The sequence below is a fragment of the Vidua chalybeata genome, chromosome 7 (genome assembly GCF_026979565.1).
Source record: "Vidua chalybeata isolate OUT-0048 chromosome 7, bVidCha1 merged haplotype, whole genome shotgun sequence".
Classification (NCBI taxonomy): Eukaryota; Metazoa; Chordata; class Aves; order Passeriformes; family Viduidae; genus Vidua; species Vidua chalybeata.
Window position 1 is genome coordinate 13,840,456 of NC_071536.1, and position 24,775 is coordinate 13,865,230.

The 24,775-nt window shown below is 37.6% G+C and overlaps 1 protein-coding gene across 3 annotated transcripts in view; it reads right to left on the bottom strand.

Annotated features, from left to right (window-relative positions):
• The window catches only part of PARD3B (par-3 family cell polarity regulator beta), a 396,105-nt gene that overhangs the window by 252,906 nt on the left and 118,424 nt on the right, over window positions 1-24,775 (bottom strand). For all 3 annotated transcript variants that reach the window (XM_053947862.1, XM_053947861.1, XM_053947860.1), the window contains exons 3-4: window positions 24,238-24,406; window positions 8,856-8,962 (exon numbers count right to left, since the gene is read on the bottom strand). In XM_053947862.1, the coding sequence (XP_053803837.1) occupies window positions 8,856-8,962; window positions 24,238-24,406 (276 nt within the window). The remainder of the gene's footprint in view (window positions 1-8,855; window positions 8,963-24,237; window positions 24,407-24,775) is intronic.

Consider the following 24,775-nt stretch of genomic DNA (forward strand, 5'->3'; position numbering starts at 1 on the left):
TTGAACTGGCAAATATTGTTCTTTGGATCTGAAAAATGTCATAAGAACAACTGTGCCAAGTGAGACCACAGGTATGTCCATCTTTGAATAGCAGGCTGCCTCACAAACTGCTAATAATTGTCCCACATAGTACAGAGAAATTGTGGCAACAATTTGCTGCTCTTGCATCAACACAGTTATTCTACAGTCCAATCACTTCTTTTTAGATGAAAGTTTGCATATTCATTTTTTGCATATTGTCTTAATTTTATTTATTTAAAGTTATTTCAGGGAAATTATAATGCTGATGTTACAACAAAAGGTCACATTAGAGGCCAGAAGCAATCATTGCAATTACTGACAAAAACTCAAAGTGGGATGTTTGTTCAAAATCCTGAAGCTCACTGACTCACCCTTACTATTTTAGTCTATATTCACACTGATCTTAGTTTATTATTCCTGACTCCAGCATGTCAGAACATCTGCAACAGCAAAAGGTATACAGTATACAGAAGCACTAAAATATTCCTCTCTTCATTTCAGTTATCAATGTCAGAAATTGTTTTACAGGCACGGACTAAAATCAGGAACTGCTGCCATAAAAAAATTCCGATGCAATGTGCAAGTTTCAGACACACCTCTATTATTATTATCACAGCTCAAAAACCTGTAAATCCAGATTAGCTGAGACACTAGCTACACAGAAGAACAAATCTTCAGATTAAAGTGTCTCCAACAAGTTGGGTAATTTAGTGGTGAAGAGGCCTCACCTAACAAAGTAAAACCACAAAAAAGAAATCCCATCTCCTTAGAGTGTGAATAACTGTCAAGCCTCTAAGAGAAACTAAGCCACAAATCTGACTTTTGGAGAAACACAAATATTAACCAAATAAAAACAGAACTTCATACACCTGCATTCCAATGCACTGTAAGATGACATATTAAAAAATCCAAAATCTTTTTTTTCCTAATGTTACAGCAACATTTGTGTCTAGATAAGTATCAAAGATCTCTACCATCATTCCTCATTGTCAATTAGATTACTATATTTTTGAGAAAAGTTACTTAGTAGTAGGCATTTCAGTAGAACACTGACTGAGAACTTATTTTAGCTAAATGTTTCTAGAGCTTGACAGTAAATGATATGCATGAGCCATGTTGACTGTCATCTTCCACTTTTGACTGTCAGACATGGAAGTAACTTGCTAATGTTTCATTCCAATTTCAGCACCATGAGCCTGTTGCTTACGCTGCCTGCTAAAAGCTGTTCCAGATGGAATGACAGTGTTTTGTAGGACCCCAAAGATGTAGCTATAGAGATGAATATGTGTCAACAGCATTGACAGCATGACCTTTTTTCCCTTTTTTTGTTAACTGTTCTTATTTCCACCCTTTAATTTTTCCACATTCCCTGTAAGACAGGCGATACAGGAAAACAAAGTTTCAGTCTCTTGGCCATCTTGGATCACCTACAATCTTACTGACCTGACTGCACGAGGCAGAGGACAAGGGAGGAAGGCGTATAAACAATAAGGTATCTTCAAAATTACAGCCAACACCCAAAATTCCTTTTAAAGAGGAAACAAAACCCACTCTCCTCCTAATATAAGAACAATGAAGAGCTTGGATGATTTTCATTAGAGATACTTTCTTTAATGACTAGTCAGTAAAATGCCGGTACACCTCCCATTGGAAACAACCTGTTAACAATGAATAACAACTTCAACCGATTACACCATTTTTACTGATAATTTATATACTATGTTAACATCACAGAACATTCATTATTAGTTCTTATTACAATAAATCACAAAAAATCTACTTATCCTGCTGAAATAAAAATATGTAAATTACACCCACTGCTCATTTTATACAATACAGGTAAAACAATACATTTTTTCTGACACACACTGCTCATTTTAAACAATACAGGTAAAACAATACTTTTTTTCTGACACACAGGCTGTGCAAGGAACAAAAAGAGCACTTCTCCACACACACATATACGCTGCTCTGCACCCTCAAAAGAGGAAATTACCACAGGGCACTTCTGATGAACAATTTAGTATTTCAGATGAACAATTTAGTATTATGACAAACATTTAATTTACATTTTTTAGTTTTTCCTTTACAATGTAAAATAATTTCTCTTTGATACAGAATGCCACAGCAAACACTACAAGAAGGGGGAAAAAAAAAAGCAGTGGAGGGCTGGAAGTCAGCAGAGAGAATTGAGAAGGAATGGTTTTTTTATTTCAACAGCCCTCAGCTCGCTGCATAGTTGGATTTATAATATGTTCTTTAAGAGCAGCAGTTTTCATGGTGTAAGAGTGCCACACAGCTCTGGTTCCTGCAGTGCTCACACCAACAACTTCAAAACTAACTGCAGATGTCCCTATGATCATCTAATCAGACATCAAAAGCAATATACTGACAAGCTCCTGTGCTGATTAGAAGTGTTCTATATATGTTTCACAGCATAAACAGACACACAGTAGTTGCTTTATAAATGGATTCACCCACATCAGAATTCCCTTCTAAAAAATTCCAACTGTTTGGAACTCCCCAGCTGAATGACAGAAAATCCTTTTAAATCTCCCCAGATCTTCTGTTCAGTTCCAAATTGCAGTATTTCAAGAGCAAGAGTTAAATTATTAATAGGAAAACTTTTACCAGAAAAAAAATAAATGCCTTCCAGAATTAAAAAACCTTGCTGTTCTGAATGACAGCCTAAGACCACACCACATCAGGGAGACAGTCTTGACTTTACTCTCCAACACACATGGTAATATCTAAGATCTATTTCCAAATCTGCTTTGATGTTTGATTATTATACATCAACAAGCATGTATTTAAAGCATTACAAGTGCACCAGCACTGCTAGTTCCTGAAAAAATACTGTGTTTCTCCCAATATCTATTCTTCTTCTCAGAGTCCACTTCCTGCAACACTAAAGAGGACTTATAAGAAAGACAGGGACAGACTTTTTAGTTGATAGGACAAGGGGTAATGGTTTTAAACTAAAAAAGGACATATTTAGACTAGACAAAAGAAAGCTGTTTCTACAAAGTTGGTGACAAAACACAAACAGGCTGCTGGAGAGGTGGGAGATGTCCTGTCCCTGAAAGCACTCAAGGTCGGGCTGGATGGGGCTCTGAGCAACCTGATCAAATGGAAAACGTTCATGCTTACAGTAGGAGGGATGAAACCAGATGACCTTTAAGGGTCCCTTCCAACCCAAAGTGTTCTATGATTCTATCACATAACTATGGAAGAATATCATATTGGAATTCTAACACATACAAAGGACCAGAAAATAAAACTATCTGACTTAGTCTGGTAAACATACTGGACAAAAGTTCTATCTTCTAAAATCAGACAGACAATACAACCCTCATGGCAGTGCAGTCTCTTAGCTCAAGTCTTAGCAGAAATCTGCTGAATCAAGTTGTAACTCTATGGAATTATTCCACCACTGTGTCAAAAAAAGACCTTTTCTGCCCTGCCCTACTTTTAAATAGCATGACATTTCTAATTTTACTGGGTGTTTTTTTTTTACTAAAATTCTCACACATTTTGTAAGTACTATTCATAGCCAAATTAGTAGCATAGCTTTATGTTTACGTATATGTTTATGTACACAATACCATATAGAAAAGGAACAAATAATGAAGCTGCATCCTTACACATGTGGACGTTATGCTAATTCAGATTCCTCATCAGGAAGGCTAATACACCACAAGCACAATTAACAACCACAAGAACCAGAGGAGGTTTTGACCCTTTTTAACCAGCGCTTGAAACATAAAAATATTCTAATTATATATCAACCTTATTCAAAATTGCAAATTACAGGTCCACAATGCATAAAATACAGTCAATTTCAAGTCATATCTAGGCAAAAATTGAAACTGTATTGAACCACTGGAGCAGCTCTTCAATTGATCCAGCATCTCATTGTATCTTTAAATACGGATAAATACAATTTAATTCACCAGTCCTATTGATTAACTCCAAGATAACCTAAGTATTTGTCCAGAAAACATGTAACTATAAAAGAAAGTAATGCAGAAAATAGCATACTATAATAATCAGCAAGTTAACAAGAGGGGGTGAAACCTTAGTGCCACCAGAATTAATGTAAAATTCTTATCAATTCAAATAGGATCACAATCCTCTCTCTAAAACGCATGACAAATCAAGTCTTATGATAGTAGAAGAAGTCGGTCCCTAGGCAAAAACAGAGACAAGCTGAAGTAACAGCTCTGGAAACAAAAGTTCAGATAACTATACATTAGCAATTACTACCTGAAAAAATTGGACTGAGAAGAAGCAGCAAAATGTATTCTATTACCTAACACCAAATCAGAGCCACACAATTCAGACTTTCTGCCTTGCTGCATCTCATCCCTACCATGTTGGGCAGAGGGATCCAGTCAGGAACTTCTGAGGTGGTGAAGAAAATCCGAAACTGCAGCTCCGCTCAGCAAACTGGGGACAAGTTTTAAGCAAGTATTAAATGCCCCAAGAATGTTTGTTTCTTCTGGAAGGTTTCAACCATCTCAATCCCACTGCACTGCTTCACTCCAGAGGAGATCCTTAGCTGAGGACTACATGCCCATTGCTAAACCCACTTTGTGCAGCCAGGCCATTTGCAGCCAGAAAGCAGCTGGACTAACCCTTGGCCTTTGCCACAGCAAAGCTATGGGCACAGAACTTTCCAGAGAAGTAGAATCACAGAATCGCTTGGGTAGGATGGGGCCATAAAGATCACCTAATCCCAACACACAGGCAGAGACACCTTTCACTAGACTAGGATGCTCAGAGCCCCACCCAACCTGGCTTTGAACATATCCAGGGATGAGCATCCACAGCTTCTCTGGGCAACCTGTGCCAGTGCCTCACCACCCTCACCATAAAGAATTTCTTCCTCATGTCTAACCTAAATGTCCCCTTGCAGTTTGCACCCATTATTCCTTGTCCTGTCACAACAGTTTCTGATGAAGAGTCCCTCTCTGGCTTCCTTGCAGGCCCCCTCCAGATACTGGAAGGTTCCTATGATGTCTCCATACAACCTTCTTCTCTCCAAGCTGAACAGCCCCAACTTTCTCAGCCTGTCTTCATAGAGGAGGTACTCCAGGCTCCTTACCAGCTTCATGGCCCTCCTCTGGACTCACTCCAAGGTCTACATCTTTCCTGTACTGGGGACCCCAGAGATGGATGCAGCACTCCAACTGGGGTCTCACCAGAATGGAGTAGAGAGGTGGAATCCCCTCCCTCAACCCCCTGGTCATGCTTTTTTTGCAGCCCAGGTGACTTTCTGGGCTGCAAGTGTACATTGCTGGCTCACGTTGAGCTTTTCATCAGTCATCACCCCTTGAGTCCTTCTCCACAGGGCTGCTCTCAATCACTTCTCTACCCAGCTCACATGTGTGCATAAGTATATTAAACTAATTCTGTATCCCTGAAATCCTCTCTGGATACCAAGGGAAGGAAGTTTTCATTCTTGAAAGCCTGGCCAGGGCTCTGTGATCCTAACTAGGCAGAAAAGCTAAAGAGAGTTTTTTAATAAAGTAAAAAACTAATTAACAAATACTTTTTCTTCAATACAAACAAAGAACAAATTCTGATGTGTGTTACCCCTATTTTTCCCTGATTACTCTAAATTTTCCAGTGGCAGCTATCACAATAAGGAAAGAGAGGCTTGGATGAAAAAAGAAACTCAAATTTTGTACCATCTGTTAAATGACTTCCAGTCTGAGGGAACAGATGCTGGACTTCACTATTGGTTTTTGATTGATCTAGAAGTATTTTGTTAATTGGGGCTAAAACTACAGCTAAGATGTGTCAAAGAAAATAGGAAAGAATAGCTCAAATTCTCCTCAAACTTCCTGGTCACTCAGAAAAGGTTTTGTTATTTTTGTAATCATCATATATCATTAAAAAAAAAAATCAGATCTTCCTTTGAATAAATGGGACAACATCTGAAAAACAGAACACATGCTCTGCCATAAATACTGTGAACAGCTCAAATGGTTCATCAGGGTCAATCAGTTTACCTGAATGGGATAGCAAGGTTCTTTTCTTGTATTACTGCATGTTTGCTGTCCTATTTCATGCATTACTTATGGTACAACTGAAGTGCACTTTCCAGGAGCTAAACCAGCGTTGTCTTCAGAGAATCCCAAGGTAGGCACCTCTCAAAAATCTGCTGAAGCACTGGTGTATCAGTGTAAGGCAGCCTAGGGCAGCCTATTGCTACACAGAACCCACTGCCAGTTCCACGTGTAGCAAGCACCAAAATGCCAGAAGTGCCAAAACAGCTCAACTCATTATGGGTGTCGTTTCAATTACAAAATAATTGCTAAGATAATTGTGGCATAAGTACAGAGACTTAAATTTTCACTTACATGCACATGTTTCATCTAGCAACAGTTCTGGGTTTTCTAACTCGCATGTGACTAAAGGAAGCAGCTCAATGTGAAAAAAAACTCTGGTTTGTGGCAAAGGAAATTCAATATTAGTTTTAAATTTTCAGCAGCAATATACTGAACAAATGAATTTTTTTCTAAATAGTGCTTTAACACTTGAAAGACTATAGCTATTTCCAAAATGCAGTATTGTTTCTGCCATGTTTTTTCATTTGTAAGATATTGATTTTTCTGCATGTTTTAAAACAATCTGTACCTATTTTAACCTATGTTATTTAAGCTTTCTGTGTTTCCCAGAACATTATACCAAAGCATATTTCAGTATGATTGAGAATGAGAGTTTCAGAAATGGTACTGTTGCAAAAATAAGAGTTAGGGTAACATATTTTGCTGTAATAGATTTTTTTTTCTTTCACAAAAAAAACCAGAACATCACCAAACCACTACTTTCAACTTTCTGGGCCTCCCCATCCTCCACTTTACATGATATATTAAAGTCCTTCTCCACCCCTTTTACTAGTCCAGCTTTGACTGTCACCCCTACAGCTGACAGACAGATGTTCTGTATTTTAGCACATTCCTTTAGGCTTAGAGGACTCTTTTGTACTGATGCAAGTCAGTGAAGCATGGTGATGTTTTAACCTCCAAGTATTACTGCAATCCTCATGTAATGGCATAAAATGCACTTGTCACCACTAAAATTACATTAAAAAACCCAACTCAACAAAATGCTATTTTTCCCTTCTTGATGGTCTATAAAGCATTCAAAATACACTCTGGAATGAAACTGATTTCACTTATATTTCCACCCTTTTTTGCCATTTTCATGGTTATAAAATACCAGGGGTGAGAACTATGTACTGACATACTCACTTTATATGTTTCTCAGCTTTGCCAAGAGTGTAAGATCTGCACTGTTAACCAAGAATTCTTCTTTGTATTTTCATTTATCAGACTAAGTCAGTATTTCATTAATATGTTAATGCTTGCAACAAACATCAAGAAAAATCTCTCAGCTCAAACAGGTCTGACAAATGATGCAGAACTTTGACAAAGTTCAGTCCCCTGTAACATCATAATGTACTTGGAGAATCACTGAGACTTTTAAAATTGCACCACTTAGCAAATAACACAAGCCATTGTAAAGTAAGGTGCACACAAAATATTTAGATGCACATGCATTTGACCATGCAAAGAGAAACACTGGACAGTCAACTAAAATCCTGTGTTGGCCTTCAGAATTGCAGTGTTAGAGTGAGACTCATAGAACATCATTTGCATGCAAGTCAACTGACTGTATTTACTTCCTTTATTCACATGAACTCAGCTGGAAGTTTGGCCTTAAATACACCTCCAGCTGAAAGGTTCCCACCTCCAGCATGTGTCGCTGAACCGCAGAACCCCAGCTCTCTCCCCCTGCTCCCTGTGCCAACACAGCCATTTGTGGAACCTTGCTCTAAACTAGTTGTGATCTAGTCTGCAACATCTCTTCGGCACCAAAGATCCAAACAAAGATTCTGAGTGTTGTTTTGTTTTGAAATAAACCAGCAATAGAGTGTTTTGCACAGCTGGGGACAGGGAGTGAACTGCAACATTGCATAGAGAATCTAAAGGGGAAAAGGCATAAATATTACAAGCAAATGAAAACAGCAGCGTCATTTAAGCCAGCATTCATATGGTCTAAAGAAGAGCAAAACTAGATCCAACAGAGCTTTCTAGGCAAACACTAAAAAACAGCTTTATTCTGCTCGAGACACTTATGTGTCCCAGCCGACATTCAGAGATTCTAAAGAATTTCATTGGTTTATAAGTAATGTAGGAACACTTTCCCCACACGCAAAGCTTCATGTCTTAAAACTGCAAATTAGAACATGTGGCCCAAGTGTGACTAAGACAGCATCACTTTAAGATTAAAGACCGTCTGCAAAACCATATGATTAAGAGTTACTGCATCTTCGCTAATTGTGGCTTTGCAATAGAACTTAGTAATAACTATGTTGAAAACAAATTTGTCCTCAAAAGGGAAGAGTCAGGTAAAAGAGAAAAGTGGGATAAAGAAGAGACCATGCAGGATACCAAAGATGACAGAAATGCCATTAGAAAACAAGAGAAGTGAAAAGGGGTGCAAGACCAAAGAAGCAATGGTAAACTGGACAACATGATACTGAACAAATAAATAACTGCTGAAAGTTCAGCTCATATTCCAATGCCTTATGACACTATTGAGATTTATGTAAATATCTTATTAAAAAAAAAAATAGAACCACTGTTAATTGATTGTATCATCTAAACTATTTTTCCCAGAGGAAACTCTCTACAGCAAATGAGTATGATTCATTTTGTTATAGATACAAATACATATATAGCTTATAAAATATATATAGCTTATATACCAACAGGCAAGAATGGTTTTGGTCTTAAAAACGTGGGTTACATGACACCTACTGCCACAACATGCTTGAGACCATGGTCACTGGGATGAGAAACACTTGGGAAGTCAGCAGGTGCGCCCAAAGCTGGATCACTGCTCCTCCGTACCAGAAGTGGTGTGCCTGTGAGACAAAATAGAATTCAAAGGTTCAGGGATGCTAAAGGGTAACTTTAGGGGAAAGCTTCATGTGGTTAAATAAGACAAGTGTGCAGCACTTAAATATAAGCTTATCTGTGGTAATATCCACCTGTTAAATTACTAGATTTGATAGGGTTGTACCATTTCAGATTTACTCAGCTAAATAAATGATAACATTTTTGTGCACTGATGTAAAAGACCTCCACCCATGAGCTACCTAAATTAGGTAAAACCTGCTGACAAACAGGAGAAAAAGGTACCTCCTCAAAAAAAAAAAAAAAAAAAGACTGGTTGCATGTATCTGTGACCACATGTACCATCAAGGGATTGAAACTGAGATTATAGCTGTCAGTTATAATACTAATTACAGTGGCTGGGGCTGATGGCAGCCGTAATTATTAGATCTAGAAAAGAAGTTTGAACATGCAACAGTTTTCTTTTTAGATGCTAACAAAGTTGAGTGACTCTACCACATTCACTTTCAGCACAACTTTGTCAATATAGTTGGGATAAATACCTCATGTTGATGAGGGGCAACCAGAGAATCTAATGCTCTTAAACCTTCCTCATGCTCACTTCTGCAGGAAACCAGTAAGAAAAGCAGAAGACTTAAGTTTGTGTCCTGGTATTAAGGGAATGCTTAAATATCTGAAGTGAATAGTGGTTTTTCTGCCAAGTGATTATCATCTTAGCACCAAGAGCTATGCATGTATTTACAAGGAGGCTGGGTAAAAAGGGATTGATCGCCAAATTTTATGTGATTTTCCAGAAGTGTCAATAGGTCAAAATGAATCAAATCTCTCCATCCAAATATGCTTGTTCTTCACATAAAGCTGAGGAGAAATTTGTTTCCCCTCTAGCCATATTTGATAAGAAGGTGTATAAAAGCTAAACACAAGTTACTTCCTCTCTTTTAGATAAATACTTATACCTTAAAATAAATTTTTCTGTGTATGACTAAAGTTTTTGGTGGCCTGTATCTCATTTTTTGTCTGTCCTCAATACAACAGTTTGAAAATAGATAGTAAAACATTTTTGTGTGATTCAACACAACTTGGTCTCCAACTCCTTTTGACATAAACATGAACAATACAGAGAAACTATTAAAAACCCTTTGCACTGGTACTTTTATTTGTAAAACTTGCACAACTCAATGAGCATACTGTTCCTTGCACTCTTCAAAGCCATCCTCCCAGCCCCCTTCCTCATTTCTGTTCTCGTTTTTCCAAGGTGAGAAATCCACAGTAACTCAAAGAGTACAAAAAATTCCCCACAGTCAACTTAAGAGGTCAAAGATGGGAAGGGAGTGGGATGAGTGACCTCACACAAAAAGATCATTTATATCAAGCTCATCCTCCTCCCAAAGTCAACACTCTGAAATTAGACTTCTCCTTTTTTTCCTGAGCTGTCTTCTACAACTAACTCCTCACTTCTTCCTCATTCCTCTGGCTGAAAGAAAGATGATGGCTCCCAACCCTGTGACTGCTGGGAGACAAGACCCCTGCTTGTTCCAGGACCTTCCAGCAGCTACATGGCAGGTGAAAGAAGAGGTCTCTTGTACCAGACCACTTTAGCACTTCTGTCTGCTCTCTGTATTGACTGCTTCAAGATCCTTCTTCTTACCACGTTCCCCATCCTCAGTTCTGAAGATCTCCTTTCACTTGCTTTTTGTCAGCATTTTCCAAAGAAACTGAAACAAAATTTACAACTGTCTAAACTTTGAAACCAAAGTCTGCAGGAGCAGCAGGATTATAGAGAATACCATTCTCCAGTTTGGGAAGATGGCCTAGCAGCTATTTTCTTTCTTTTTATTCCTGCATACTTTTGCTTATTGCCATGAATCAATGAAATTTATGGTGCTCATCTGGAATGCTTCCCTACTTGCAGAAAAACAACTGGACTTTTTGGCTATTATATATAATGTTTTCTATTTTCTCCCAGTATGTTGTAAATTTTAGGGTCCTACAGATCATATTTTACTTGAAGAGAAAACCAGAGTCTATTTTTTTCATTTTTTAAATGTATTTACAGACATGCAACATAATTTCTTGTACAGAAATATCACACGTCATAGCATCTCTGTGAAACAAGTCAGCTGTAGTCTTTAGCTAAAATTATACAAAACAGTCCCTCTGGCCCTTATTGTTTTATATGTACACACCACAAAAACACAAAATAAACCTTTTATTAGACACAGATAAACTGAATCAAAATGTGCTTGTTAATAGGACAAAATCCACAGCAAAGAGGATGGCTGGATGAAAGAGATGAGAAGAAGCTGTACTGCCCCTCCTTTTCAGGAGAGTCCCTTATTCCCTTTCATGAGACAGCAATTCTCAGCAGCTCCCAGAGCTAATGAACTCTGCTCCATCTCCCCTCACCTCCTCTGCAGCTCGGGCTGTTCCCTGCCATAAGAACACATCCCATGCCGCTCGCTGCGTTCCAGCCTGCGCCTCTCCCATGGGCTCCTTTCTTTTTCCAGCCTTCCCCCACCTCCTCTGCACTGCACACTCAGGTCTCTTGAAAGCAAGCACGCTCCCTTGCATTCCCAAAGAGAAACCTCCCCACATCTATTGCCCAGATTCAGCCTGATTCAGAAGCCGGACCACATCCACTATCCATACATACCTTGAATTTGTTCATCCCCATCTTCCTCAGCCATGAACAAAATGTACTGAAAAACCATCAGCAATATTGCTTATTACAGACATGCTGTAGAAAATCACACACATTTTCTTAAGAGATTCTGTCATCCGTTTTCTTCTGTCAGGAAACGGAATGCTGCCTTTTTCTTTACAGCTTGCCTTTAGTCAGGCTGTGTTTCCACATTATTCTACTCACGCTCTTACATTTGTGCTGAACATTTATAACAACCAATGTAAGTTCAAACACAAAATCTATCTTTCCCTGAATGATGAGAGAGAAAGAAACTCCTTCCTGCATACCAAGTTTATCACAGAAGCACATTTTTTAATAAACGCCACTGTTTTGTGCCAGAGTAGCACTTTGTATTTTAAACTTAGGAACTCAGTTCTAAAAAAATAAGTTATCCTCATCTTGCAGCACGGCATCAGGAGTTCACAGACGACAAAAACTGAAACACATGTCCAAAAATTTTTCTCATAATGACAGCCTTTAACCTCCCATTCTTAAAAAATTTGCAGAGTACCTTTTGTTACGGTACAGCACCTTCTAAGCACATGTGTCAGCCTTCTTCACAACACATACTCTTAGACAAAGCTGATGAGGAGTCCTGCAGTTATTCTTGCTTAAAGTCTATCACTTATTTTCAACCAATGTGGATCAATCTTTTCTTTTTGCTAGCATCACCCTCAAAACTTAGTATCTACACAGACTCATGGTTAACAGTGTATTTTCCCTGAACTCTTTATGTTTTGGAAATATTTTTTTAACTGCAAATATAGTTAAAACAAGCATATGGTAGAAACCACACTTGGATTTAAATTGGTTGCATTAGGGAAGGAAAAAAAAACAGAAGAGAGATTTCTGCCATTTGTGTACAATTAGAAACTCAAAATTTTCATCAACACAATAGCAAAAGAAACATCTCTATACCAGATGTAACACGATTGTCTTAGTATGTTTTGCTAGTTGTTTAAATTTCACCAAAAATGCTGTACACAGACATTAACACATACCATGACCAGGAGTGTGCTCTCCCTCACTGAAGCCCTCTGGCAGTTCAAATATCAGCACCTGAGGTTAGGAGGGCCCTGGCAAACCAGAAGTGACCTGTTCAAGAATCCTGTGCAACTGCAGGTAAACAATGCAAGGCCTGGATTTCCAGACACAAACATGGTCAGGGGAACTTTGGAGCTCCAGCTGCCCCTGCTGAGATCCCCCTAAGCTCTACAGGGTTTCCAGGCTCTGAGTTCTAGCATCAGATTTCAGGCCTACATGTAGACAGTTGAGTACCACTCAAGATGACCAATATCACAAAAAAAATATTATTCCTATCCTTCCTTAATTTCACTTATTTGCTCTAATGTCTCTTTGCTCAGGAAAGCACAGTCCACCTCCAGCCTGAAATTCATTTATTCTTTGAGGTTTAGGTTGTAGGTTGCTGAAAAATGCTGAAGACAACCAGACTTTATCACCCATGAGAATTTCTGGCAGGCTGAGCTATCTATAATGCAGTCAAATCATGTACTAAAAATCGATTTTAGCAATGCTTTGGATGCAAACACTCTCAGATGACTTTTAGGTAAGCTGACAAACCAAGGAACACAGGAAACAAGCACAGGTGTATTGTGCTACTGCATCAGTGACAACTAACATGGTTGTTGGTTTGTTTTTCTAGGTAACAGGGAAGGATTATTCTAGAGCCCAACCAAAGATACACTTGGACAGAATACTGTAAGTGGGTAGAAAGAGATTTACAATAAATCACCTAGGCAGTTAAAGTCATAATTTAGAATTCTGTTCCTGAATAAAAAAATGCTGACTATGATGGGAAAAGAGCTGTCCATCAAGTATGTCTCAAACTATCAGCTACTGAAGGCCATACCAATGACAATTACTCTGCTGTCTGCTTCCAAATTACCCCTGCCTGGACAGACAGACAAATTATTTTCTTACCTGCAGATGCCTCCAAATATTTTTTCAGAGTTCCTTCTGAGCAAATCACAATGTTTCAAGCTAGTTGAAACAAAACACCTAAATACAATATGCATACACACATACAGGTGTAAAATTGCACTTCAGCATGGACAATTCCTGGCTAGAAGAGCTCTGAACAGACACAAAACAAACAACAACCATTTATATCGAGAAGCCAAAATTGCTTTTAAACTCATCTTGTCATGAAACAGGTCAAGCCCAGGAAACAAAGTTACAAGTAAGCTTTACATTTATATTTAAATACAAAAGAGATTCATATATATGCCTATTTTTCTCCTTTTTATCAGACAATTTTCACATTAACAGGCATACAGACAGTTCTGCCAATCAGCACTTTTTGAGAGCACTAAGCAATCAGTGTGTGTAAATTTGGTCACCCTCAGATATATTACCACCACCTGAGGCATCATGGAATGTTCTGCCATGTACTTCAAATGTAGCTGACATGGGCTTATATGTACTGCCTTGTGATGGTGCTGCACAGCTTTTTCTATTTTTTAAATATACAGTGCTATGATGGTGTAACTTCTATTTTAAATGTGACTTCTAGTTTAAAGCTAACTCAAATTGCTTATAATAGCACCTATCAATACAATTCCAAATCTACAGCTGTGCCTCCCAAAGTGCACAGTGCACTTCTTAAATTCTTAAAAACTGATAGAAGATTAATGAACCAGGATGGCATAATGGTTAAGACAATTGACTTAAATCTACAAACAGGCGAAAAACCAGCTCCAGCAAGCACTGTCTTTTACACATCAACCCTGCACAAAGTACTTCTCTATCACTCTAAATGAGGTGCAATTTTTCTTACAAAATAAAACAAAAGCAATGGCCTACAGTATAACTCAGGAATGGCTTCAAACAGATATTGTTTTGGGGTGATATTTTTCAGTGCCAGTTATTTTTTTTTAATTGTTTTCTCTGGTTGCATGTACTATAATGTATTAAATCAGGTTTCAGTTATGAAGCACAAGAACTGCTCTCTCAGTTTTTATAACCAGAATGGAATTTCTTTGGTGTTAACAGGGCTTAATGAAACAACTATGGAATGTTTACATTTACTTCTTTTGCAATTTCAAAGATGGACATGTAAGAATCACCTACACACATTATTTCAATCATAAAAATCCTGTTTTCGGGATCAAAATTCACATCCATATGATACGAAGTAAATCACTTCTTAAGGCACCAGCACATATTCATCTACAGAGACTGTACAAATAAAGCTGATACTTTCTTCCCATTAAAACATTTTTTTCTCAGAAGAGCTTCCAGAAGGACAGGACTTGAATTTGGATCTTAACCAGGTATTCTTTTCTTGCACTTATGGTCATAACACATGCCAGATACAGAGTAATTTCAGGATCTTCTCACCTCCATCAACACAGTACTTCTATTTTCAGCTCCTCATCAGACACACAGGGAGCACCCAGACTTACTGGAGTCCAGGGAACAACATGACTGCTCCAAAGGATCCTAGCTACAGGTACCACATGGAAGAGACTGGGTAAAGGGGAGGCAGCTACAGCAGAATCCTGGAGCAAGGATCAATTAGCTCACAACAGGCAGTTGTGATTTTTTTCCCCCCCTCCAACTCAAACTCAAGCAAACTTTGCAACTCCTTCCCTTGCTGGGCAGACTGGTTAGGAGTTTTGTGAAAGCACATTGGCTATTACAAAAAAGAAGCAGCATCTTCCAGTATGGGCCATATTTCTCTTATTCTTGTACAAATGAAGCATCTTCATGAATCTCTGTATTTTCCATCTACTGACTGATGTACATCCTACAATTTCCATCTTTAGACACAAGATTAAAAGTTACAGCCACTTCAAACACCTTATGTTTTTCAGTTATTATTTTGAGGAGAAAAAATGTTGTGCTTCATTAGAATTTCCCTATGCACATATACACAGGGGCCTTTTGCTTTGGTTTTTGTTTAGGGGGGTTGAGGTTTGGAGATTTTGTTTGGGTTTTTGCTTTGGTTGGTTATTTTTTTAAGCTTAATATCCTTCCAATGGCATTCAGATGCCAAAAGAAACTGAACTCCAGATATTCTTAAAACATAAGTTGTCTTAGTCATCCAACTTGCTGAATACAGCAAGTATTCATCTTACTAAAACATTGGGATTTTAAGCAGCATATTACCTGTAGTTACTGAATTTAAATAAATCATTTTAGAGTAATATATCCTGTAAGATTTTAAAACTAATAGATCTTAGACTCTCACACCTTATTTTTATTCACAGATTGAAAGGTGAAAATAAGTATTTCTTCTATTTCAATTCCCAGCCCATTTCTCAACTTCAAATGAAATACTTAATGAACTGTACTAGCTGAATAAACTGACACAAAGAAAATATTCTGTGCACCTGCAAAAGAGGCCTTGCTGCCAAAAGCTGGTTTAGCACTTCAGCTAACATCAGTTACAGGTGCTTATGCAGTCACTTTTTCATGGTTCAATGATTTAATTTTCTTTAAAACTTTGGCAGCTAAACTGTACAGCTTGAATATCACTTTGGCAGCATTTTATTGCAAGTAGTAGAGTTGCAAAGCATTTTTTTGAGTATTTTAACTGTATTTTAAAGGATGATCACAAATTACAGCATTAGTACACATTTCTGTAATAATTAAATATGACCAGTGTTTTACATATCTAATTTAAATTAAGAACCTTTTCTGTTTTGCTGTTTCCATAAAAAGAGATGCCTTACTCTTGCAGATGTTGTTGTTTTCTATTCTGGTCACGGTAAATTAGTTTTAGTCTTAAATTTCAATCTTGCTCCTGACAATTTTGTAAAATAAAATAGTGAAACTTCCTGAACATGAAACTTTTTGTGAGGTTGCAAGGAATAAGAACATAAGAGGAACTATATTGGGTCTACCACACCCAGTATCCTGAATCTAACAGTAGTAGCAAAGACTCAGGGACAAAGCCTAAGAGTGTTCTATCCTACCAGGTTGCAAAAAATAAACTTTGAAATATTTTCAAATCTGTGTGGCATCTAGACAACCATATTTCAAGACACTAATGAGCCATGTCCTGTTAATTTGTCTAATGCTATTATAACTCATCAATTTTTGGTGTGTTAAATCAAATTTTATAGTTTAGCTGAAGGCTTCAAAAGAAAATCAGTGTAGAGTTATTTTGCTTTGCAACTTGTTGAACAATAGTTGTGTTTGACAGTCGAGTTTTTACATGGTGAGGAAATTGAATAACTTCTTATTGATCTAATACCTTCAGACCTTTAGCTGAAGTCCCAATTGTTTTAACTTGAACAATTTCAAACTATCCATCAGGCAGGCATAGCAGGCTCATTTTCTACCTGAAATACACATTCTGCCATATTGCCTCAGAGCTAATATACCACAAGTACTGTACAGAATTATAAACAGACACGCTCTCCTCTGTCTTACTCAACACTAAGGGGTACTGACAGAGACTGCACTACAGTTCTGAAGTATGATATACTACAGCTTTTCAAAACCTTCAGCTGCATATACTTAGCTAAGTGTGTTGGTCTTTTTTCAAAAAAAGATACTACCTCTAAAACCAGCTATGCATCATATTCCAAAAATACCAACAAAACCAGCAACATCACAAAATCCATAAAACAGACAAAATCTGAGTAAAAGCACTAATATCAAACAATGTGCGTCAAAAAGCACCGTTGACTTTTATAATGGAATTTATTCCATCATTTTAAGTCCCATTCATTACCTTTCCCAAAACCTTCCCCAAGGTAATAAAAGGCTGGAAATCAACATCCCAGCTAGAGAGCTGCTGCAGAAAAGTGTCTAACTTGTGATGGAAAAATATTTTTCTCTCTAGTTAACATATTTTCATGGAGATGCCCCTCTTACTCCAAAGTAAGGCATATTAAACCACGTCCAAAGGGAATAGAGACAGGCAGAATAATTGATGAGGAACAATCTTTTGGGAAATCAGAGACAGAATGGCTATTAAAAAGAGAAGAGATACTTTAGTAACAAACTATGCACATAAATTTATTACCTACCCTAGCACTAAATTCTTGGGTACAGTGAAAGGAAGGAAAGATGGTCCTGTTTCGTAAACAGGCAGCTCCAGGACAGAAAAACACATGGAAGTTTTATATACATCTTTACAGAAACCATTAATGTATTATTCTGCTGCAATACAGAGATAAAGCAAAACTCATTTTCATGAATCAAGGACAACTAAATAAGACCAAGCTTAAGTCATGAGGTCAAAATATACCAGACCTTTCCTCTGACTGAAATGAAAAGTTATCTTCAAACCTTTAGCTTGCCTGAGAACAGAAACCATTTGTTTTAGAAATGCAAGTAGACTTGAATTGATCATCACAATTCTTTAAAAGCAGATTACACTGGATGCCACAGAGGAGAAAAATCTATCAAGTACAGTGTCATCTTCACAATGCCTGTGGCGAACAGCGGAGAACAATACTTGATATCATTACTAGGAGAGGAGCCATCCAGTGCAGTGAAAGAGAATACAGCCATATTTCCTTAAGGAAATCAGCAGTATTCTCAAATCACAGAAAACAGCATGTTCTTCCATAATGCATTTCTTTTGAAATGTACCAATTTCAAAATGTTAGTTTTTCCAGAATGTTACAGGAGAGAATTTTGACTTGAATACAGTACACTCCATGTACTGACAAACATCAGAATGCTCAGCCAATAAACTGACGTTGCAAGATTAAGAAGAAAAGGATGGCTTTCATGCAAGAAAGTGTCTTTCCTGCTTACTCGTGTATGCTATACATAAGGCATTAGCAACATTTGGTTTATCAGATTAATAGTTTCACATTGTATGTTTTCACAAATTTTAAAAATACATAATAATGTGGTTTCCTCTGCATTTAAAAACACAGTCTGCATATCTGTAGTATCTCAACTCCAACTTGAAAGAGGACTAATCAAATAAATGTTGTTTTAAATGCCCCTAAGCCTACTTACAATGCTTCCACTTCAAAGAGGATGAGAAAGAAAAGAAATTCCTTCTGAGCTCTGAAGTTACACAGAAATTGTCAACATCCGTACCCTGGAGGTAACAATTTAATCCCTGTCAGGCCTATCAGGGCAGAAATTTCCAAAAACCCATGGAAGAAACCTTCCCTTCAATTTCCTTGGACTTCAAACTAAGACACTGCCAATGAAAGCACCTCTGCTGACTGACTTAGCAACCCAAACACATAGGGTAAATCAAAGTGTTTTAAACAATCCTATGAAACACAATTTAAACTAGAAAAACCCCCAAACCACAGGAATACATTAAGCTAATTGAGTATATTCTCTGTCTGAAGCACCTTCAAGGCAATTCCATAGGCGTGCAAAGTAACCTTTCCCAAATGTCAAAAAGACATGGCCAGAACACCACCAACTGCATCAAAAATGGACAATGAAAACCTTCTAGGCTACTACTCTTATTATCCTGTACTAACTAGCCCTTCTGAGAGTTGAAACATTCCCAGAAATCTCTGTTTTCAGGGGAAAAAGATGTTCACTGAGAAGAAGCGACACAGAATGTCCAGAACCGAAAGAACTGACTGCTCAAAAGCACAAGTGCCTGCACATAGCTTTCACTCCAACTACCATTACCACTCATAAGCTTACTTTAGGAGAGAGACTGTAATCGGTCATTCCAACCATTATTTTCACCCAAGCCTTCCACTTGCCTAGAACACTGCTCAGATGTGCAGCCATGTACATATAAAAGGAGAAAAATCTCAGGGATTTGCTATAAAACAAAGTCATGCAAAATTTGAAATACTGAAGTTAGACCTTCCAATGGCAAAATCAACACACTGCTCTATTCAACAATGAAAGCTTGTAAAGGGAGGAGCTAACTCCTGTAGTTTACAAGAGTATTTTTTAACCTGCTATCAATAACTGTTACAAGGAATTATTTCTTTATGTAATTTCAACTTTAAATGAAGTTACTAGTTTACACTAGGAAAGGTATCAATTGATTAAGATCATAATTTTATTGTAATAGCCAACAAAGTAATTTAATTGTCTGTGCTTCCAGACTGTACTCAGAAAATAGCTTCAGATTCTTCAAACCAATTCCCAAATAAAGGGAAAAAGAAAAAAAAAAGGGAAAAAAAAAAAGCAACAGACCAAAAAAAAAAAAAAATCACGGAGATGCCTACTTTAGACCTTACTTTTTCCATACCTTAGTATTCAAAATCAAAAAGCATCTTTCAATGCTGCGTGCCTTCTTCCAGAAAAAATCCTGACTACTTAACACCAAGGAGATGAGTAAGACAAAAGCAACAACTCAATTTGTGTGTACTCAACCATTATTTACCAAGTGAAGCAAACAAAACACTGAGCCAGTCATGAGGGCATTTCCAGCTCAGAGTGACTTTTCCATAAAACGGATCCTCCATAAATAAATTAGTGCTCTCTCCTTCCTGCCCATATGGACTGAAAAGGAAAAAACAAATTGACATAATGAAAATAACTCCCCCCTTCCTGTTCCACGACCCACCATGTGGGGAAAACCACTAGAAAACAACAGTGAACTATGAGGTCCAAAAGGGAAACAGGAGCACTACTGGCACGCGTACAGATGCACAGAAAATTATAAGACATTTTATGAGGGCCATAATCTCTTTCCCTGGGATGTGTATCACCTTACACTCACCATGGGCTGAAGTCATGCAGCTTACAAAGTATTCAACACACCGATTTCAAGGTTTTGTCTATACACAGTTCTATAATTGGGAAACATGGTACCAAAAAAAGGCAGTGAAGAATTTGCAATGGTATTTGGGGTTAGAGATGTTGAAGCTTATCTCCAATACATTTTTCAAATGTACATCAGCTATTTCAGCATTTAGTTGCCTGTATCATTCTTTGAAAACTGTTGTCATGGCCACATCATTATTGTACTCTGGGAAATTCTGCTCACAAGAAACAGTAATACAAAACAAGCTCTGCTACCATCTTAGCAACTGTCTCAATGCTCTTACATCTGCAGAAATAACAAAATCAGTAGATCAATTTCTTCCCTGTTTCAAACAGCTGCCTGAACACATTAAACAGTTGTGCGCTTCTCTAAATTTTGTCACATATATTAGCAGGTGCTTTACACCATTTGTATTGTAGTATGAAATGTTTTCTTTACCCGAGCACAGATTCTGACAAATTGGGATTTTTGTTTTTTCACTATTAAAAGACACTGTCAGCAACAGCACCTGCCAATCCAGTGATGTATGGCAGGGAGGGAGGCACTTAAATCTGTTTGCACCTCACCTTGTGTTATGGACGCAGAAGATACCGTGTGCATGAACTTCCTACATTTTTCTTATATTTAAGAATCCACAACTGCACTTGTTTGGGAACAGAGCTAGCTTTAAAAGTAGAGAAGTGTTTATTTCAGGGAAAAGAAAAACACCTGACTAATTTCCTGAACTGTTTTATGAAATACATACTAAGAAAGTAATTTCATATCAAGTAAATTAAACTTACTTTTTTGCTCTAAAATTTTGGCAATATATGAAAGCAATGTAAAATATGAGGCTATTTTAGCTTTTGAGTCAAATATAAGATTGTTTTTATTCTGGCTTACTTTCAGAGTTACAGATGATACAGGGAAAAATAAAGGGTAACCAACTACATAATGGAAAATTTATGATTTCAGACAGTCAAGCTGATCACTATTCTAGAATAACAAACTGAAAAACACCCTCAAAGAAGTAACCATACAATAAAAATACCAAAAAGTAAAATTATTGCCATCTCTATCCTAACAGGAAGGGCTTTAAGATTTGGTATAATATATTGTTATTAACCTAACTATGCCACATATACAATTTATAAAAGACAGAAATGCTTTAAGACAGTATCTCATGTGTCCTAATCCAGTGGCAATTCTCTCACATCTGACAAGAGCAGCGTTTAGTTTCACGTGCTTATTAAGCACAAGCACTAAGTACTACACAAGCAGATCATTAGCCAGACACTGTTTCTACATAAAACCATGGAACTGATTTTGTAAAATATAAAACATCCAACAGGAATTAATAGGCAAAATTATTCCACAATCTGACAATTCATGTAACAATGCATTTCCCTCCTAAAAGCATTCTGGAAAAATACTCAGAAAGGTGAGTGGCTGATAGTTCTTGAAGCACAGCTCTACCATGGAAAGCAACACTTTTTTTCTGACATACATATTCAATCACATTCTTGCTTCCAAAATAAGAACAGCTTTATAAATTATTATTATTTATTTCTGCTAGCAAGTGAGAGTCAATTCAATAATTAGACAGGAAGCCAGACTACTGTGATTCATGCATCAATGATATTGATGCAACCAAATTGTCCTTCTATTTCTTCATTTACTTTTCAATTTGCCTCTAATGGAAATAGTCACATAATTTAAGGACTAGGCACTTGTACACAAAAGACAAAGGCAAAATTTAAGTCCAAAGAAATTGTAAACCATGAAGTAAAATCCAGAAGAGAAAACAATTACATTTCAGAGTACAAACTAAGTTACAGGACTAACAGGTAGAAAATCTTTCACTTACCCTGCAAAATAAACCAATCTGAAACAGAACTGAGGAGACAATGATCTCTTCTTTTAAGAAGCTAGCACCATTTTAACTTCAAATATATGTTAGTATTGCACTGAAAAAAAACTAGAACCCTGACTGCTCTTTCCACATTATATTTCATCTCTTTTATGCTCTCCAGTAGGATTTCATAAACACTAGCAAATTAACTACGTGGTAGCTTACTGATGAGCTCAAGAGCTTGAGCACTTAACTGCTGTACATGAAATTGTGTGAAGCTGAAGTACTCCTCTCTCCAACCCTCAACTTAATGTAACAACAGTATGTGAGACTAAACACTTTCTTTAAGTAGTGCTCAGAGGTATTTGGAGAACAATCTCTACTTTCTGAAACATGCTAAAATGTGGTAACAGCACAATTTTAAAATATGCAAAAAATGAAATGGCAAAACTTTTAACCACCAAACCTTGAGCTACAAGTTATTCCATATCTCATGCTTACCAAAAAACACAAATACCTACAAGTTATGTCAATAATAAGTCTTGTCTCAAGATTTTCAGTTATGAGAATTTCCCGTGTGTCATTAAATATGGAAAAAGATTTTTCTATTTTAGAATATGGAAAAAAAGAGATACGATCCATTAACACAAATTTTACTCTAAAAATTCTCTTGCAGCTTGAATTTTAGAATTTTCTACAGCAGGCAGAAAAATGAGCCCAGATTTCTGTTAGAAGTTAAGTTACACAACTTCATCCAGTGAACTTTAGTTTAAATTTTATTTTAGCTCACTGCTTTTTTAAATTAGCCTTTTCCTTTAAAAATGCAATTAAAATAGACAAGTGAGCATTCCATTTCTCAAGCTGTAATCAGACTACTCCATGAGAGTAGCACAACTAGAGACAGTACTTCTACCCTTTCCCCACCTGGTTACACTCAGGTTTTATTGCACAGCATTTGGAGACTGCCAGCAGCACTCAGGAACATGGGCTGAGCTGGGCAACGGGCACTGGTGGGATGCAGAGCAGCCTCTCCTGAGCATCATTCATTTGCTTTACAGGCAGGCAGTCACAGCATTTACCATCAATCTAGTTTTGAAAGCTCCTGTATCCAGTACTTATGTGACAGCCCAGCCTACGCTCAATCCAAGAAAGTTTTTCAAACTGCTTTGTGTACAATATACAAGACTCCAGTTTTTTGTAATTGGAAACCAGTTGGAACTCCTGGCCATCCAGGCATACTTGAACAACACAGGGCACCAGAGCTGCAGCAGTTCATGCAGTACCCTCTGATGTAAGAGGGAATTAAGCAGCAGCCTTTCCTAATCACAGTCTGTGCACTTGAAAGTCAGAAAGGAAAACGGGCCCAGTTGTGCAACTTCTTCAAAGGCAAAGAGCTGAACTGTTTGCAACCAGCACATCCCTCTTCCCACCTCCCACACCCAAAACAGGGCACTAGCTCAGCTAACTGGTAAAAGTACTTGCACATAGCAGTTTTACACTCATTGAACCCAGGTTCCTCAAAAAAAATGGGGTTTTTTTCAATGACGGTGATATTTAAAAATCCTTAGCAAAGGCTTCATCTTTGCTCTTTCAGAATACTATGATGGATTGTCAGCAACTCCTGGCCCAGCACAAGACATACCCAACAGTGCTAAGGAGAGTTGTCCAAATGCTTCTTGAACTCAGTCAGGCTTGGTGCTGGGGAATGTGTTCAGGTTCCCAACCACCCTCTGGGTGAAGAGCCTTTTCCTAATATCCAACTTAAACCTCTCCTAACTGAGCTTCGTGTCATTCCCTTGGGTCCTGTCACTGATCACCAGGGAGATCGGTGCCTGGCCCCCTATGTCCCCTCATAAGAAAGCTTTAGACCACAATGAGGTCTCCCCTCAGTCTCCTCCTCTCCAGGCTGAACAGACCAACAGACCTCAGACACTCCCCATATGGCTTCCCCTCAACGCCCCTCATTGAACTGCAAGGCAAACAATGGGATGCTAAAAAAAATATCTTGTAATATATAAAATCAGATTACAAACATACAGAGAGAAAGAAAAATGAAAGAAAAAACCATACAAGATATACATACCCAGTTTTAGGGCAGAAGGAGTCACTTCAATCTCACCAATGGGCTGAAAGGCAGCCAGCTGAGTTGCTACCTCTGTCTCAAAGGAGTCTGGGCTATTTCTGTCTGTCACATTCCCATTGGTGCTGTCAATCTTATGGGGAGTTTCTTGTTCATCATAAATGGCAATCAGCTATCAAAACAAAAGATAATGTAGTTTGTAGAAAGTATTTCCAAACTTCACTCTTAAAAAAAAAAAAAACAAAACAAAAAAACCAAAAAATAAAAGCTTATACTTAAAGTACAAAATTAATGATCTTATTTCAGAACAGCTAACAACAAAACCACAGATTCCAGAAAGCACAGACATTTGTGTTTAGATACACTGACTTCAATGTGACTTAAGTATATGCTTCAGCACTGCCCTGTGCTGACACACATTCTCAGAGTTAGCATCCTACCATTAGTGAACATTTTGCATTATTTCAAAACACTTAGAGATTAGCATGTTTAAAAACACAGAACAGCATTTAATTATTTGGGGTAGAGGGTGTTATTAAGT